Source organism: Poeciliopsis prolifica, unplaced genomic scaffold, assembly GCF_027474105.1.
Source record: "Poeciliopsis prolifica strain line A6 unplaced genomic scaffold, Auburn_PproV2 SCAFFOLD339, whole genome shotgun sequence".
Lineage (NCBI taxonomy): Eukaryota > Metazoa > Chordata > Actinopteri > Cyprinodontiformes > Poeciliidae > Poeciliopsis > Poeciliopsis prolifica.
In genome coordinates this window covers 20,279-35,884 of record NW_026562714.1, presented here as the reverse complement: position 1 = coordinate 35,884, position 15,606 = coordinate 20,279, and the positions used below count along the sequence as shown (strand labels likewise).

The following is a 15,606-nucleotide window of genomic DNA, read 5'->3' as shown; positions in this document are numbered from 1 at the left end:
GACTCCTACATTCTTCCGTTCTCTGAAGTGCTCGACTGGAAAAGGTCTGAATGAATCTTAATGTGTTTAGGGGTTTGAAGGATGAACAAGTGTAGTGTTCATATACTTTTAATTTCACCTATTAATTTTGTCCTCCCTGCGCAGAGCCTCTGTGGTTATTCCAGAAGAAAAATTGTCAGAGATGTACACCATCCTAAAGAGCATTCCTCATAGACAAGTCGAGGAAATGCAAAGACAGGTAAAATCACTTTATAGAGTAATGAAAACAACTCACATTTAGTTTTTTTTTAAAGTATTATAAATTTAATTGACTAATTAGAAATGGGTGTTGTCACTGAATTGGGAAGTTGTGCAATTAATAGAGGTGCCTGTGCTTTAACAATTCAAGCTTCCTCACCAGTTCTACTTCTGGAAGCCAAAACAAATTTTATGAGACAGGATTTTGGATTCAGTCTTCTCTTTTTATAAGTTTGAATATCCTCTCTTACTCACTCTGGATTTTAAAAAGCTCATTGAAGATGTAACTGTTTATTTTAGCCTGAGTAAAATTCAGGGACTGAGACTCTCTCTTTTCATTTGACATCTGCCCAAAGCCACAATAAACAGTGCTGAATGCGGCAGTGAGAGCAGTGCACTGCTTCAGCTGCTCCTCATTCTCTTGTATCAACTCTTGTCCATTTACCAATTATACTGGCCAAACAGACATTTTAGGCCAGAAATTCAGAGATGGGCTTGGATTACACCATAATTTCTCAAACACATGGCTTGCTCTTAAGGTGGAAGAAGTTGCTGGGGGTAAATTGCTGTGGATAGCTCACAGCTATGTCAACCACTAAATCAAGCAGTAATGCACCAGTGTGTCTTCACATTGTAGAAAAAACACTATTTAAGCAAATTTAGCTTTTAAATTTTTCCTAACTGATCAAAGTGAAGGGATTTGTCAATCAAAATATTTAAAAATAGTAAACAAATTCTACACGAGTTATTTTTAATACACTTGTACTACGCGTTTTTGTATTTGAAGATTGGCTCACTACGCTAATGTCCAATAGATTTTTAAAAATGGAACATTCTTCAAAATTTTCATTTGTACGTTATGAGAAATGCATAAAACAATGCAAATAAACAATTAAGTTTAATTTTTAAATAAGATAAATGTATATATTTTGCTAAAATCCAAAAACTTAGCATTCCCTTAGTGTGTGCCTGATCATTTGTAGCAAAAGATGCATCTGCAGATAAACAAAATGGTTCGAACGTCAATATGTAAATCAGTAAAAATCAGTAAATTGACTGATTAAAAATCAGTCAATTTACTGATTAAAAATCAGTAAATATAGTGTAGGTGTAATCTGTTGACTATTTTTGGATATATGTTATATGTTTTGTACAATGCTGGCTTAATTACCTCAAAATGTATTTTTTAGGCTGTATTCTGCCTAAAAAGATTGTAAACTAATTATTAATTAGTTGAACAATTAATTCAACAATCGATTCATCATGATTAATTGTTTCAGATGTTTAAAAACTTTTAAGATGGTAAAAATATTATGAAAATCAAACATTTAAGCTCTGAGAAGCTAGGTAAAAAGATTTTAAATAAATTTTCTTGAGTTTTGCCAGCAGAGGGCTAAAGAGACCATGTTTTTGTGGCGTTTGAATATACAGATTAAAAATGAATAAAATAAAATCTTAACAGGACATGTAATTTAAAATATTTTTCTTGTTAATTTTCTCTTTCTAAAATTTTGTTTAATTTATTTTTTATTTTTTTTGAAAGGCCATAATTTTTTACGTGATGATGTAACTCATTTAGATGATTTATTTGGAAGACAAAATATATGTCTATTCTGAAAAAATTTAGTAAAACCATAAGCCCAGATTATTATTTTGGTCATAGACACAAAAGAGTAAAGTTATCCCAGATAATTTACTAGATTATATCAGCTAATCTCTTTCCGGTGATAAATAAAAGCATAGCCAGAGTGAAGATAGACAGGAATCACAGGCTGAGCTGAAGATACTTTGTATTTGCTTTTTCAATCTTCATTGCACATTTGTTTTTTTCAATCTTTAGTTGTATCCTATCAAGGCTTTCTTTCCCCTTTGATCATTGGCATCACCGACTTCCTTTAAAATGCATCAAACATAACAAATCCAAATAGTTGCACTTTAGTCACTTAACATAACTGCAGACTTTAATTTGGATCTTTGAAAACTATACCCACTATTTGACTGTCTTTTCTTATGAACACAAATTTAGATATCATCAAAACTTGTTTCTCAAATTGCAGATAAAATCTGAAGCAAGCCAAGCATTTCTCTTCCCTTGCTTCTTCCTCTCCCTGTCGGAAAGTCAATAATTACAGAAACTAATGTGACATAATAATTCTTACTTTAATTGTAATCCTGTGAGACCTCAGAGTGTTGTTAATTTTACCCATCACATTGTTTCTTATTTGATAAATTACAAGTACCAGTAGATGTGTTTGTGCAAATTTATCTTTTTTTTTGTTTTTTTTTTGTGAATGCAATTGATCATTTGTAAGAAAGTTTAAAATTATGTACATTGCAGTACTCTGGTAGTTTTTTTTTTTTTTTTTAACTTTAGACAGTGTAGATAGAATCTACATTTAATCTGCGTGTCAATGTATAATGCAGTATTATTACAACTAGAGAACACAGCTGAAGGTAAATTGCTGATATATCTTCTGAAAAAAATCTAATTTCCAGAAGAAGCTCAAAGATTTGTTTGAACTGGAAGTTTTGATCAGACGGTTTGCCAGATACCACTTGCAAGCATGATGTGGAAATAGCCGTCAGGCGTTTTGACAATGACATTCTGCAGTTTCTCTATGTATGTTGCTGTATATTTTCTATTTTATGTTGAACAGCTGCTATATTTAAAGATCATAGGCATAAAAAATGAGCGCAGTTAAAGCTCCTTAACCCCTTTAACTGTCTGGAAGACACCGGCGTCCTTTTAGACACGCTGACTTACATGCAAGTATTTGGGGGCAACAGTTAAGGATTTTTAACTTGAATATCCGATACCTGTTGACATTTTTTTTCCAATTCATCAACCTTTTGTATATTATTTGCCAAAAGTTTAAAAAAATTTTTGGTGCATCTAGTTGAATATGCAGATTATAAAAGTTGGATTTCCTTTTACGTTTGTTCTTGGTGCATTTCTATACATTTTATTTTGGGTGGAAAAAACGCATTCCATTCAATTATGGGTTAAAAACAGTCATAGGATGATGTCTGTCCTTCTTTGCTCAAACAAATTCCTGCTGACACGGGGAAAGAGGGCGGAGCATTGCGATGGGGGCCCCGGAGCCAGTACGGTTTTCTTTCTACCTCCTCTCGGTCAGAAAAGGAACTTTCATCATGGGTTGATTTATAGGCCCCTGAGATTAAAAAGTCTTTATAGATACACTTCAACCCCAGCTGTAAAACTCAACTCTGTTTTTGTGCTTTTGTACAGCTCGTCCTTGCATAGAATTTTGTGATTTAGGTCCTGTCCAAATGTTTACAAAGGGACGACTCATTAGCTAAAGACACGTGCATGGATTGCATTAGGAGGAAGAATATTATTATTCTCTAGCTGTCTGCCGTCTATGTGATGATGAAATATTTATTTTCTAACCTAATCCCATTGTTCAATTGTGGTTCAAAGCTTTATAAACTCCACTTGTGTGTTTTTTTTTTTTTTTCCCTCACCTCGAATCTGACCTCTGGAGTTTCTATAAAGCTTAAATAAACTCTCATTAGCTCACCGATCCAGCTCTCAGCTATCATTTCAGAGGCGGTCAGCTCGGCTGCAACAAAATGTGTATTGAATTGGGAGTGAGGAATCCAGCACCCTTTGTGATAACATTAAGATACAGGTTGAGCGTTCACTCATCAGAAAGACCGTTATCCAAACAGTGATCCGCTGAAAGAAAACAGAGACAGACGAGAGAGAGATTTCATAGGGCTTCAAAAGAGCTGTTGAAGGACGAGAGGTTGAAGAGGGGTGTCAAATATTCTGCAACATGTGGTGCAGGAGGAATCTCCAAATTTTACAGTAATGACATCATACTGGTGCCATCTTCTGCAGGAACTGAACCAAATAGTGAGATGACAGAATGAAAACATTATATTTAACAAATAAAAGAAGCACGGCCACATGCGTATTAAATTTTGTGATACTTCGGCATGTTTTGCTTTATATTAACATTGATATTTTTATGTATGTTATGACCCTCTGTTTTTTGGGTTTTTTGTTTTTTTTTAAAATAAAGTTCTGCCTCAAGGTATAACAGAAAAGATAGTTGTATATTCATAAAAACTTATTTTGGAAAATGTGATTGTAGCTGCCAGGAATGTTTTGGGTGTTTCTTTCTTTTTTGAGGATGTTTTGATGAATTGCGCAAAACCGTTTTGGAATTTGTTTGTTTCTAAATCACCAGCTGGAGTATGAGTAACATCTAGTTACTTGTGATTCAACTGCTAATGGGCTCACATAATTCCTCAGGCATGTGTTTTATTTTTTCTTCCATTTGCATCTATAGAATTGTCTGCACCAACAATTAGCTGGTGAATTCTTTTCATATTTCAAAAACCTCCTGCAGAGTATTTTGTGCAAATCAAGGCTAATGCTAGCACATATGTTTATTATTCTTTCTCATTTCTCTGTAGTTGATATATTTCATATTTCTCTTCCTTATGTTTTTTAGGCCCGTTGGTTCTGGGAGGCCTACTTCAGTTCCATGAAAGCCATCGGCTTGACTACGCTCCAGATCATCAATGACCGCATTTACCCATATGCTGCACGTACTTATGAGCAGTGGAACAATCCACCTGTTGTGGTATGTATGGATGTGTGTGTGTGTTTGCAGCTTAGTTGTTTTCTAACCTTGAACTTTACTTTTGTCGTCTTCTGTGATCCAGATACGGTCTTGCGTTCAGTTCTGCTCAACCTTTTATTTTTATTCTTAGAAATGTTTTTATGGCAGACATCTGAATGACACATCATCAAGGTTGAAGCCTTTGTCAGTCGGTGCCACGTGAACTTTCCCGTCTCTCCTGTGTACTATAAGTCACAGCCTGCAGTGAAGTGACAGTAGATGCTGTGTCTCTTTGTGAAGCATCACACATGCAGTGTGCCCCAGGGTTTGGTGTACAACCAGAGAGCTCTGAGGCAGCCAGTTTGTGTCAGCAGTTCTGCAATAGGCGGATGCCTCGTCTGTGGTGAATAATAAGTTCCTGTACGTCTTAGTCACTATGTTTATAGAGAGTATTCTGGAAGAATGGTTTTGGTGTGTGCGTTCAACTTTGCTTTGGTTGTGGCAGCAGACATGTTGGCTGGTGGACCATCTCTCAGGAGTTGTTAATCAGCCTGGTTTAATCTGGAGACTCCTCCAAGCTGTCTGTGGGATAGAGGAGTGTGCAAGTCAGCATGTTTGTGGATACATAAAGTAATGTCCTTGAATTAGTTAAATGTTTGCAATTGCTATAAAAGAAGTGACATAGATTCAGTCAGTGCTTTAATTTTTTGAGGACATTTTTTAGGTTACTCTAAAAACAGACAATCAGGTAACTTGCATTCAGCAGCTACAATTGACTATTTCTATTTACATGTTCTGTCAGAGCACGTTGACCTCTAGTCCAATCTGTCTGAGTCGTCCTGTGGCCACAAAGTTTTTCCAGAGACAGAGGTTAATTACACCGATGTACAAACCTTTGGCCATTCCTCCCCAAGATGGGAGATGAAGTGTTTTCTTGATGGATTCGGTGAATGGACGGTGAGAAGAACTTGCACACAGCACTATATAAATCAGGCAGACGTTTTTCCGCCTCTCCTCCTCAAGTCTTTCTGTTGGTAATTAAAAGCACATTTCCCAGGACTTCTGGTGCTTTTGCAGTGTGGAATTTTGAAAATATGAAACAAGCTGCCATTTGTTTGCGACTTTCTCAGATCAGGGGAAAGTTATGCAAAATTTAAAAATGACCTTAATCAAAGATTTGCCTTTTTATTTGCCAGGGCCAGTGATTTAATCTCTATCTTGAAGGTGTTCACATTTTAAAGACTGGTTACTGTTAAATGCGTTATGTGTAAGAAGTAGAAATGCAAAAAAAAAAGGTCAGTCAGAGATCTGCATTTTTTCTTTGATTTGCCATAAGTAGTGATCAGCAAATCAATTACTTCAAAGCTAAGAGCGTTCCCTGTTTTCAGTCTAAAGATGATTCAACCATTTCAAATAAATGGCAGGGTCACATTCGTTCATGCATGAACATGTATAATATTGTAATTTATTCCTTTCATGTGTGACTCAAAAGCAGTAACTCAATCCAAGAACACGCAGTTGTTTATTCTCTTGTGTGTTACTGTCCTTAAAAAAATAATTGCAACAGGTTTAAATCAAGCAATTTTTATTGTCCATGAAAAAAAGCTTGATCAGTCCATCTCTTCTAAAAAAAATCTGCATTTTATATTTTCACACAGTATTACTAAATATTTCATTAACTTTAGGCTTTCTGAAAATCCACTTTGTAAAAAAAAACAAAAAACATAAGCTCTTTAGGTTTAATATTTTCAGGCAAACATAATTTTCAGATTTAGTCACACTCCATTCAATCTTGTTTTAAATTTCTTTACTTTTGAAGGTTTCTAGGATGAGAGAAGAACCACTTCAGCAGTTTTAGCAAATCCAAATTGTCTTCCGAAGTGCTTTTAAAGTGTTAAAAAAAAACATACCGCTGTGACTCCTTGGCGACTTATGGAGCTGTGGCTTTCTTTTCATCTAATTTATTTTGTTTGACAAATGACTTAAGTGCTCTCAGCCTGTCCTACTCTACTTTTATGCATCTGTATATGTGTGCTTTAATTATTCCTCTCGTCTTTTTGTATGACAATGTGACAACGACCACAGGAAAGTTTCCACTTGCCAATAAAGTGAAATTTTATTAGTGGTAGAGTGACTTATGTTGTGTAAAAGTGAGCGACTGCGTCTGTGTTGACAGACTTGTGTTGATATTGTGAAAGGAGCCACATAATCACTCTATGGCCAAGTGGGACCAGAGATGAAACGGGGCTCATTTGAACTTCAAGACACCCACAGTGTTTTTTGGGGGATTTTTAATTTTTTATTTATTTATTTATTTATTTTTTTTATAGTTTTGCTAAAAGATTGTCACAAAATGGTGAAAATGTTCTTCAGTCTTGTTTGCAGGGTCTACAAGTAGATCCTGATTTTTCTCATGTTTTCTTGCATTGCTCTGATTGGTTCCCGGAAAAAGAAAGTCTTATTTTTGTACATCCATTTCAGAAAATAACCTCAGCATGTAAATTTATTCTCAGCAGCTACAGTTTGACGTATAGTCCAACTTAAATGGCTTTTTGAAACCTTTTTAAAGTTTTGTATTGGCATCACAAAACTCCTGTTGCGTCCATTTTTACTGTGTTATTTGATCTAACCTGGAGTCAGTGTGACTTTCAGGATTTACAAGCCAAATTTAAGGGGCAGCAATAAAGAAAAGAAAAAACGAGCTTCATACTGATGGCTGCAAGTCACAGCCTGATAAACTCTGCTCTTTTACTGTGTTTTTCTTACTTCCAGCCATTCCTCATCTCTCTCTCTCTCGCTCTCATGTTTTTTCTGCTTCCCACATGACTTTGTTAAAATGACAATATAAGCAGAAGGTACACATACTTAATTAAGCGACTTTACTTGTTTTCAAGCTCCCTCCTGATTTTGCTTTGTACACAGATGTTTGCTCTGCCCTTTAAAATAAGCATTTTCTCTTCTGTTTCTGGCGTAAACTGGCGGCAAATATTAGTGGGTAAAAAAAAAAAAAGAAAACCAAATAACAGTGAAAAACCATAAAGTAAAGAGAAGAGAAATTTCTTACAAGCTAAAACCAGTTTCTGTTCAGTAGATGTGGATCACGGAGAGAAATAAAATACTCTTCAAGTACCATTAAAGTTCTCACATTCATCACATTAGCAGCTTCACTTTATACATTAGGCCTGTGGAAAAACATGATTTACAGTAAAAAATCTATTGATGTGCAGCGCAGCGTGCAAGGGGGGGAAAAAACCCTAACTGTGCTTAAATCCACATGGTGGCTTCCAGTTTCATGTTAGCAGGACTCACAGCTTGCATTGAGATTCTTACTTGTATAAAACTGCTCTAATTAGCTGGCTAAATGCTGACGAGAGGAAACTTCATCATTTGAGTCAATTACTTTTAGCATTTGTTTTAAAACCACTATTTTGACAATGGAGTGCGTTAGCATGTCTACCACCATGAAGACTCCTGTGGTGTTGGTTGTGACTGAATAGTTGGTGAGGGACCTTTGAATGTCAAGATCAGAGGTGGTGGCATTTGAGGTTTTTTTTTTTTTCTGTTTAAGGTGAATAATTAGCTTATTTCTGAAAAATACATGGTTTTGATCTGGGTGTTTTTGCACGTTAGCCAAATGACAATGCCACGGTTATTTCATCTAAACCAGCTTACATTTTTCTACCCATAAACGTACAGCTTATTCCCACATTTTAACCATTCAGTTTCTTCTGTAAGTTTAATACTTGGACGTCGGTAGTTCTCCAGATAAATGATTTTAAAAATCCAATGTTTATTGACCTTTATTTTATATATAAAAAGCCCTGCATTTTATATAATGCAGGGCTTGATTGAAAATCTTTTTTAAAAACTTGTAGTTCTTATCCCTTTTGTTGACCATCTGACTCTTATGACATAATGACTCTCAGTCAAGCCAACACCTATAAGAGATTTCCTGCTGGTGAATATTTATTAGAGTCACCTAACCACATTTCCCAGCTATAAATGGGAGAAGACTGTTGAAAATGGCTTTAAACCATTGCAGAGTGGAGTGGGCACAATGTTTTTGGTGACAGATAAAAAAAAACAAAAAAACAAGTCCCATAACAAGTGACTCCTTTTCTATCTGGAAAACACTTTTATTACATTTATGTGAAACCTAAATTACAGAGTCACGTCTTTCTGATTAAAATATGTATGCCGTCATGCCCCTAGAGTTCACAGTCAAGTTAATTACAAGTATAATCTGATTAGAGCAAAACAGAAACATTAGAGAAGAAAAAAAGTCTCTTAATGGCAGTAAAAACAGTGTGTGACCAGAAAAGTAGCTCATGTCTTCCTTTGTTTCCTTTCTTGTGCAGAAGTGGTCCAGTGTAAACAGCCCACTTTTCCTTCCACTTATCCCACCAAGAGCTCCGGGGTTCACAGCAGTCGTGCTGACCTACGATCGCATCGAGAGTCTTTTCCGGGTCATCACGGAGATTTCCAAGGTGCCGAGTTTGGCTAAATTGTTGATCGTTTGGAATAATCAGAACAAGAGTCCTCCTGAAGGTGAGTGGATTGGATTGCTTATAAAAACACTTGGGCTGGCGGGTATTAAAGGGTTAGTTCAGATTTGTTGGAATATAGTTTATGTGAAGTTATTTTGTGACGATAGCTTTTTGACTTGTGGGACAGAGATCTCGTCTCAAAGTGAGTTTGTTAGAGGTTAAATAAAAGCAACTTAAACACCTGCTGGATGTAAAACATAGAAAAGATCTAGAAAAAAAAAGCTGCTCCTTTAAAACGTCATATCCTGCGTAACTTTTAGTCTGTTCCATTAATGTTTTTATTATTGTGAACTTTACAAGTTGCTGTTTATCTCACTGCATGTTCTGATATTTTGCCAATAATTAAGATTAAAGTTCAGCTGAGTGCCCCAAAAAGCAGAATATTACCTCTTATTACATTCAGACAGACTTAATAAACCACAAATGAAATCTGTCCTGCTGTACAAAAAGTGCGTCAGTACAAAGACAACTTTGAAGTGTTCCCTTGTGGCTGAGTTGCCTTTTTTTATTGGAGGCATTACCGGCGCCTGGCTGGAACTTTGTGTCCTTTTTGAATTAAAACGAGGCCGTTGACAGGTCACACCCATGGGGCACAAACTTCTTCATTGTTTACAACAAGCCCCGATCTGATGTGTTTACAAGTTCCCGTTTTGTCCCCCTCAACTCCCACCTGTTTTTTTTTTCTTTTTTAATATCATATTTTCACACATATTTAAACTAGATTCTTCTTGTCAACTTGTCTTTACTTGTCTCTACTTGTTTCTGTGTCCTTTACATCAGCACAGCTGCTGAGATTAACTTGCATGGCTGCAGTAATTGCAGAAGACACACATGAAATTCAAAACCAAATCCTCAGAACATGCAGTTCTGGTTTGTTGGGTTTTAAAATGCGGGTTTTCGGTTGAAATGTTTTAAAAATCATATGATAGCCCACAATTCCCTCAGTCTTTCTGTCTTATTCTAGCCTTGGAAACGAAAGAACTCGCAGCAACTAGGGGAGAAATGAAAGGAGAAACCCCAAGCATTTAAGATTTTAGCTCTCCTGACAATAGTTTTTGACAGCAGACCTCAGACGTGGTTAGACACCTGTGGCTTCTCTTATGAGCTGCCAGGCTCCAGTCACTCCATTAATGAGGGACACATTCTGCGTGATCCGTCTGCGTGGCGGTCCGTGCCGTGGACACTGCCCAAGATCTTTGAAATCGTGCCCAAAAAACGCATGGAAAAAAAACCCCGCTGGTGTTCTGCCCCTGCGAGGGATTGTAGTGGTTAGATTTGTACATGCTTGAGGTTTGCGCAACAATGTGAGTCAGTGAAACAAGTTGAACTTTTTGAGATCACTTCTTTCCACTGCCAGTAATCTGTCTGTGATAAATAGCACCATATTTATACACCCTGCTCCAGAAACTGATATTTACAGATTTATAGTTTGTAAATGCATACAAGCACCTGTTAGCTGTTTTTTATTCCTTTTTTTTTTACAGTGTAATATTTTCTCAAATGTCTTATTTTGTTTAGTGACAAGGAAACTAAATATAACTATTGCATCCAAGGTGCTTTTATACTAGTGTGTGTATTTAAACTAGCATTTTTTAAGCACATGTTAACGCTTCCATTTCTTATATTCATTTATTTTAGAGTCTCTTTGGCCAAAGGTCGGCGTCCCTCTAAAAGTGAGAACCAAAGAAAACAAACTGAGCAACCGCTTCTTCCCGTACGACGAGATTGAAACAGAAGCAGTGCTGGCGATTGATGATGACATCATTATGCTAACATCTGATGAATTGCAGTTTGGCTACGAGGTTAGTAACACCGCTTTTCTTTTTAATCCTTCATACATTCTCATCATCCGATGGCAGACTTTGCAGGAATTCTCTTCAAGCTGATCCCAGAGTTTAAAGTCTCTCCAAAATATTACAGTCTCGTTCTCCTCTATTTGGAGATTTGACGGGCTGCTAAATGTGTTTGATGTCGAGAGAAAGATGACAGGTCTGCAGCTGATGCTTTCCATATCCACATACCTGCCAGCTCCAGTGCCTGCTGCATGTTCACCTGAATGCATTTAGATCCTATTTGATAAAATTGTGCTCAGTTTAAGGGTAATTACATAAAATTGCGGGCAAAATTGGTGACAACTCTCCCTGCTCTTGGTAACAGGATCAGATTTTCTGCTGCTGTTGGGATATTTAGTCAGTCAAAAGAGTTTTTTCTTTTTTAGCATATGTTCTTCTAAGCTTTCCATCTCTCACTGCAGTTGTGATTTTTGGCTCAGAGATGAAAAAGCCGACATTGACATATGGAAGATTGAGGCTAAACTGTTCATCCTGAGCTTTTAAACTCTTTTAGAGTCTGGATCATTCATGTGTTAACTGAAGTGCTTCACTTGAGCCGAACCTGTCAGACAATCTGTCTCCGATCCTGCTGTTTCCACAGGTGTGGAGGGAGTTCCCCGACAGGCTGGTGGGCTACCCGGGCCGGCTGCACCTCTGGGACCACGAAATGGGAAAGTGGAAGTACGAGTCGGAGTGGACCAATGAGGTTTCCATGGTTCTGACCGGCGCTGCCTTTTACCACAAGGTAGCTGGTTGAAACGATCAGCTGCTTAGGCTTTAAGTGAAAACACGTAGGCTTCACTCAGGTGCTTTCCGCAAGTGTCACATGCCTTTACGTTTTGAATTATCTCTGCGATGTGAAAAACAGACAGAGTTGTTAGGTTGTCCAGATAATATGGATTTCTTTATAAAGTGCAGAGTGTTGCAAGATTTGGAAACATTTTACATAATCTTAAAGGAAGGTTTAAAAAAAGAAGAAGAATTTGCTGTTAAATTTTTTCATACTTCAGGATATTTGATAGTTGCTGTGTTTTGGCTGCTGCAGCTCTGTGTGATGTTAGTTCTCTTCCACACAGACAGTCATATCAGGTTAGCCAAGAGGTGAGACTTATCCATCACAGAATCTTGACATTTAACATGAGGCTCTAAAATTTACCGCAGAACAATATCTAAAGCAACTCTTCTGACTCTGGAGAGCAATAATTCTGTAAATTTTGTAAGCAGAAGAAGGCGAGAAACGGAGGAAGGCATATTACGTTTTTTTTAGAATGAAGCAACTTGAAGATTATCCGTTACTTTAGCAAACTCCTTCACATGAAAATATCTCCTGGAAAAATACATAAACTTATGCAAGAATTGTTTGCTTAAAGTGGAGAGTCATTGTTCTCAGCAGACACACACACACACACACACACACACACACACACACACACCCCAACAAAAGTGAGGAGATGTTATAAGATGATTGGAGCCTCTGTCAGTCACCAAACTCATAATGAAGCAGCCAAACACAACACAAACCACTGACGTAGATTCAGTAATGTGTGAGGTATGATATTTATTGACAGTTTATGTTAGGACACTTTTAGTAGGAGGAGTTTTTCTTTATAATGTGAAACCACTTTGGAGAAATACATTTTACAAAAGTACGTTGTTTATTTACTTTCCATTTGAAAGCTGGTTTTGCTTTTATTATTCTTTTTAAAAACCAGTAAAAAATATATATATATATTTTTTTTTTTCAGAAATTTACATTTTCATTATAAATTGTTGAAATTTTATTCCTCCGCCAATGGATTACACACTTCAGATATAAAAAAAAAATAACTGTCTATTTATTTAAACTGAAAGGGCATCAATCCTAGGAATGTATTTTTTAATGCACTTTCTGTTTTTAACTCTCACAAACTTTCTTCAGTAACCAAAGTTGAGATTTTGTGTGTGTGTGTGTGTGTGTGTGTGTGTTTTCAGTACTTCAATTATTTGTACACATACAAAATGCCCGGAGACATTAAGAACTGGGTGGACGCTCATATGAACTGTGAAGATATTGCGATGAACTTCCTCGTGGCAAACATCACAGGCAAAGCCCCAATAAAGGTGAGTTCTTCGCCGACGCTTTCTGGCTGCTTTGGGTCCAGACGGAGGTTTCAGCCTGAAATTGCAGAGAGGCATTTCTGGGTCTGATCAGCTCTCACCCTTCAACATCACTGCCCCCCCCCCCCCCACTTTTTCCTCCTTACTCAGACTCCCCCCAGGTGCAGGGGCCCTGAGCTTAAGCCCGACCTTAACCTCCCTTATCTGCGTGTCACTCACTGGCACTCCCCCTTTGAGCATTTTTTAAGCTCACCAGGGCTTACGCATACCCTTCTGTCAAATCCTTGGATCCACACTTCCCTCCACCTGCGCACGTGGTCCTTCCTCCCGCCGCATCTCCTAACAGGTTTCCCCTGAAGACACTTTGTCATTCCAATCGCGCCATCATTCCTCCCTGCATCGCTCACTTTCCTCTGCAAACTCATACATTCACAAGTTCAGCGTGTTCTGTTTGGTCTGAGCCAGTCCAATAAAATAAGAACCAGCTTCTGTCAGTGCATCAGACAACTAACAAATCACCAAAGTGTGCAAATATCACAGCTTGACTTTGCTGTGTTTCTGTGTAGGTGACCCCAAGGAAAAAGTTCAAGTGTCCTGAATGTACTGCTATTGACGGCCTGTCTCTGGATCAGACACACATGGTGGAGAGGTACGGTCATTTTAGAAATGTGGTAGTGGCTTGGATTTGAATCATTTCTGTCTTCCATGAACAGGCCATGGATAGAAACCTCACTGGTGGTTGTTATCGTTTGATTGAACACTTCTTTTAAACGTGATTGGAAAACTACTTCCTCCATATTTGTAATCATTGCTTGAAAGAAAATGTACGTCTTCCTCTGTAGGTCTGAGTGCATCAACAAGTTTGCGTCGGTTTTTGGAACGATGCCTCTGAAGGTGGTGGAGCACCGTGCAGATCCAGTGCTCTATAAAGACGACTTTCCAGAGAAACTCAAGAGCTTTCCGAACATCGGCAGCCTGTGACCCAGCTGCAGAAAACGAATGGACATCTCAGAGTCTCAGCACTGCGAGAGAGTCACCGTCAGCTACGTCTTTCAAGTCAAGATGCCAGTTCGAACCACAAAATCTACTTTGCCCATCTCATTTGAGTGACTTTCGGTTACTTGTGGGAACTTTAATTTACAGCACAGAACAATCCTGAATGCTAAACACATTGTCAGCTGAAAATATTAGATGAGACACAATGTTATTTTAGCAACACTGACGTTACATGAAGTGCCGCTGAGTTCGGTGATCAGAGTCGGGTTAACTTGGTCTCATTGTTACTGTTTTGGAGCCGAACACTTGAGCCTCCATCTTATCTGGATTCAGTTCGCGTGTTGTAACTCCGTATTTTTCACAGCGGTACTGTATGATATAACTTACAATGTTTTAAGAAACATTTTCTCATATTTTTCCTATTTGATTTTCCAAAAATCAGACACACACTTTTTCAGCTGTAAAGCAGGAAAGGAAAAAAATATATATAAGTGATAAATGAAGCAGACATATCTGTAGGCTTTATTCACACAGTGTGATGGATTGTGATGACACACAGATGTTGAACAGTAAAGGTTTCATAATGTGTTCTGTATTACACAATCATGTCAGACCATTAGACAAAGCTGGTGTCATAAATCTAATATTTAGAGATCACTGCTGGTTTTGGGGGAAAATATCTGAGCTACTGATTTTATTTTTTTTTTGTAAATGTACTTTTATACTGTCAGAGCAAACATTTCATTCTATGTATATATCTGTCTTAATATAGGTATCTATTTTTGTGTGAATTATGCACCAAATCCTTTCAATTATGTTTGATCACTTCATCTGCAGATCAGTAATCATCTGCCATACATTCAACCATTAATAGTAATAATTATTGGACAGTTCTGAGATTATTTCCATGAAGTTATTTTTTTTCATTTCTTATGCTGATGTTTTATTGTTAGTCATTTCATGTCAGTATGTAAACCGTAACGCTGAGAATGTTGCAGTTTTTAAAATGTCCCATCGTGTTTTTGTTTTCCCTTTGTTTTCACTATGCCATTGAATTTCATGTGACTTTATAATACACTACAAGTAAAACCAAGTTGTGACTGGTGTGTTTTAATGCTGGTTTTCCACTTTTTTGAGTCTGTTAAAGGATAAAGAAGGTTGTTTTTTGTTTTTTTCCATGACTACAGTTAGTCGTCGTGAAAATCCAGAGCGTGACTCTTTGTGACTGGTGCACCATTCCTTCCAATCCGTCACCAACGTGTAATGTACGCTTACTAATCCACCCTGTTCAATGTCAGCAGT

The 15,606-nt window shown here is 37.3% G+C and overlaps 1 protein-coding gene across 1 annotated transcript; it reads left to right on the top strand.

Moving 5' to 3' along the window:
- Window positions 1-3: 3 nt before the first annotated feature.
- LOC129357919 (exostosin-2) lies at window positions 4-14,555 on the top strand (the record flags this gene model as incomplete). The annotated part of the gene is made up of 9 exons (XM_055026854.1): window positions 4-44; window positions 145-238; window positions 4,722-4,853; window positions 9,191-9,380; window positions 11,018-11,181; window positions 11,813-11,956; window positions 13,183-13,311; window positions 13,875-13,957; window positions 14,151-14,555. Coding segments are annotated over 9 exons (1,116 nt in total), but the record flags the coding sequence as incomplete, so codon positions are not given.
- Between the last annotated feature and the right edge of the window lie 1,051 nt (window positions 14,556-15,606).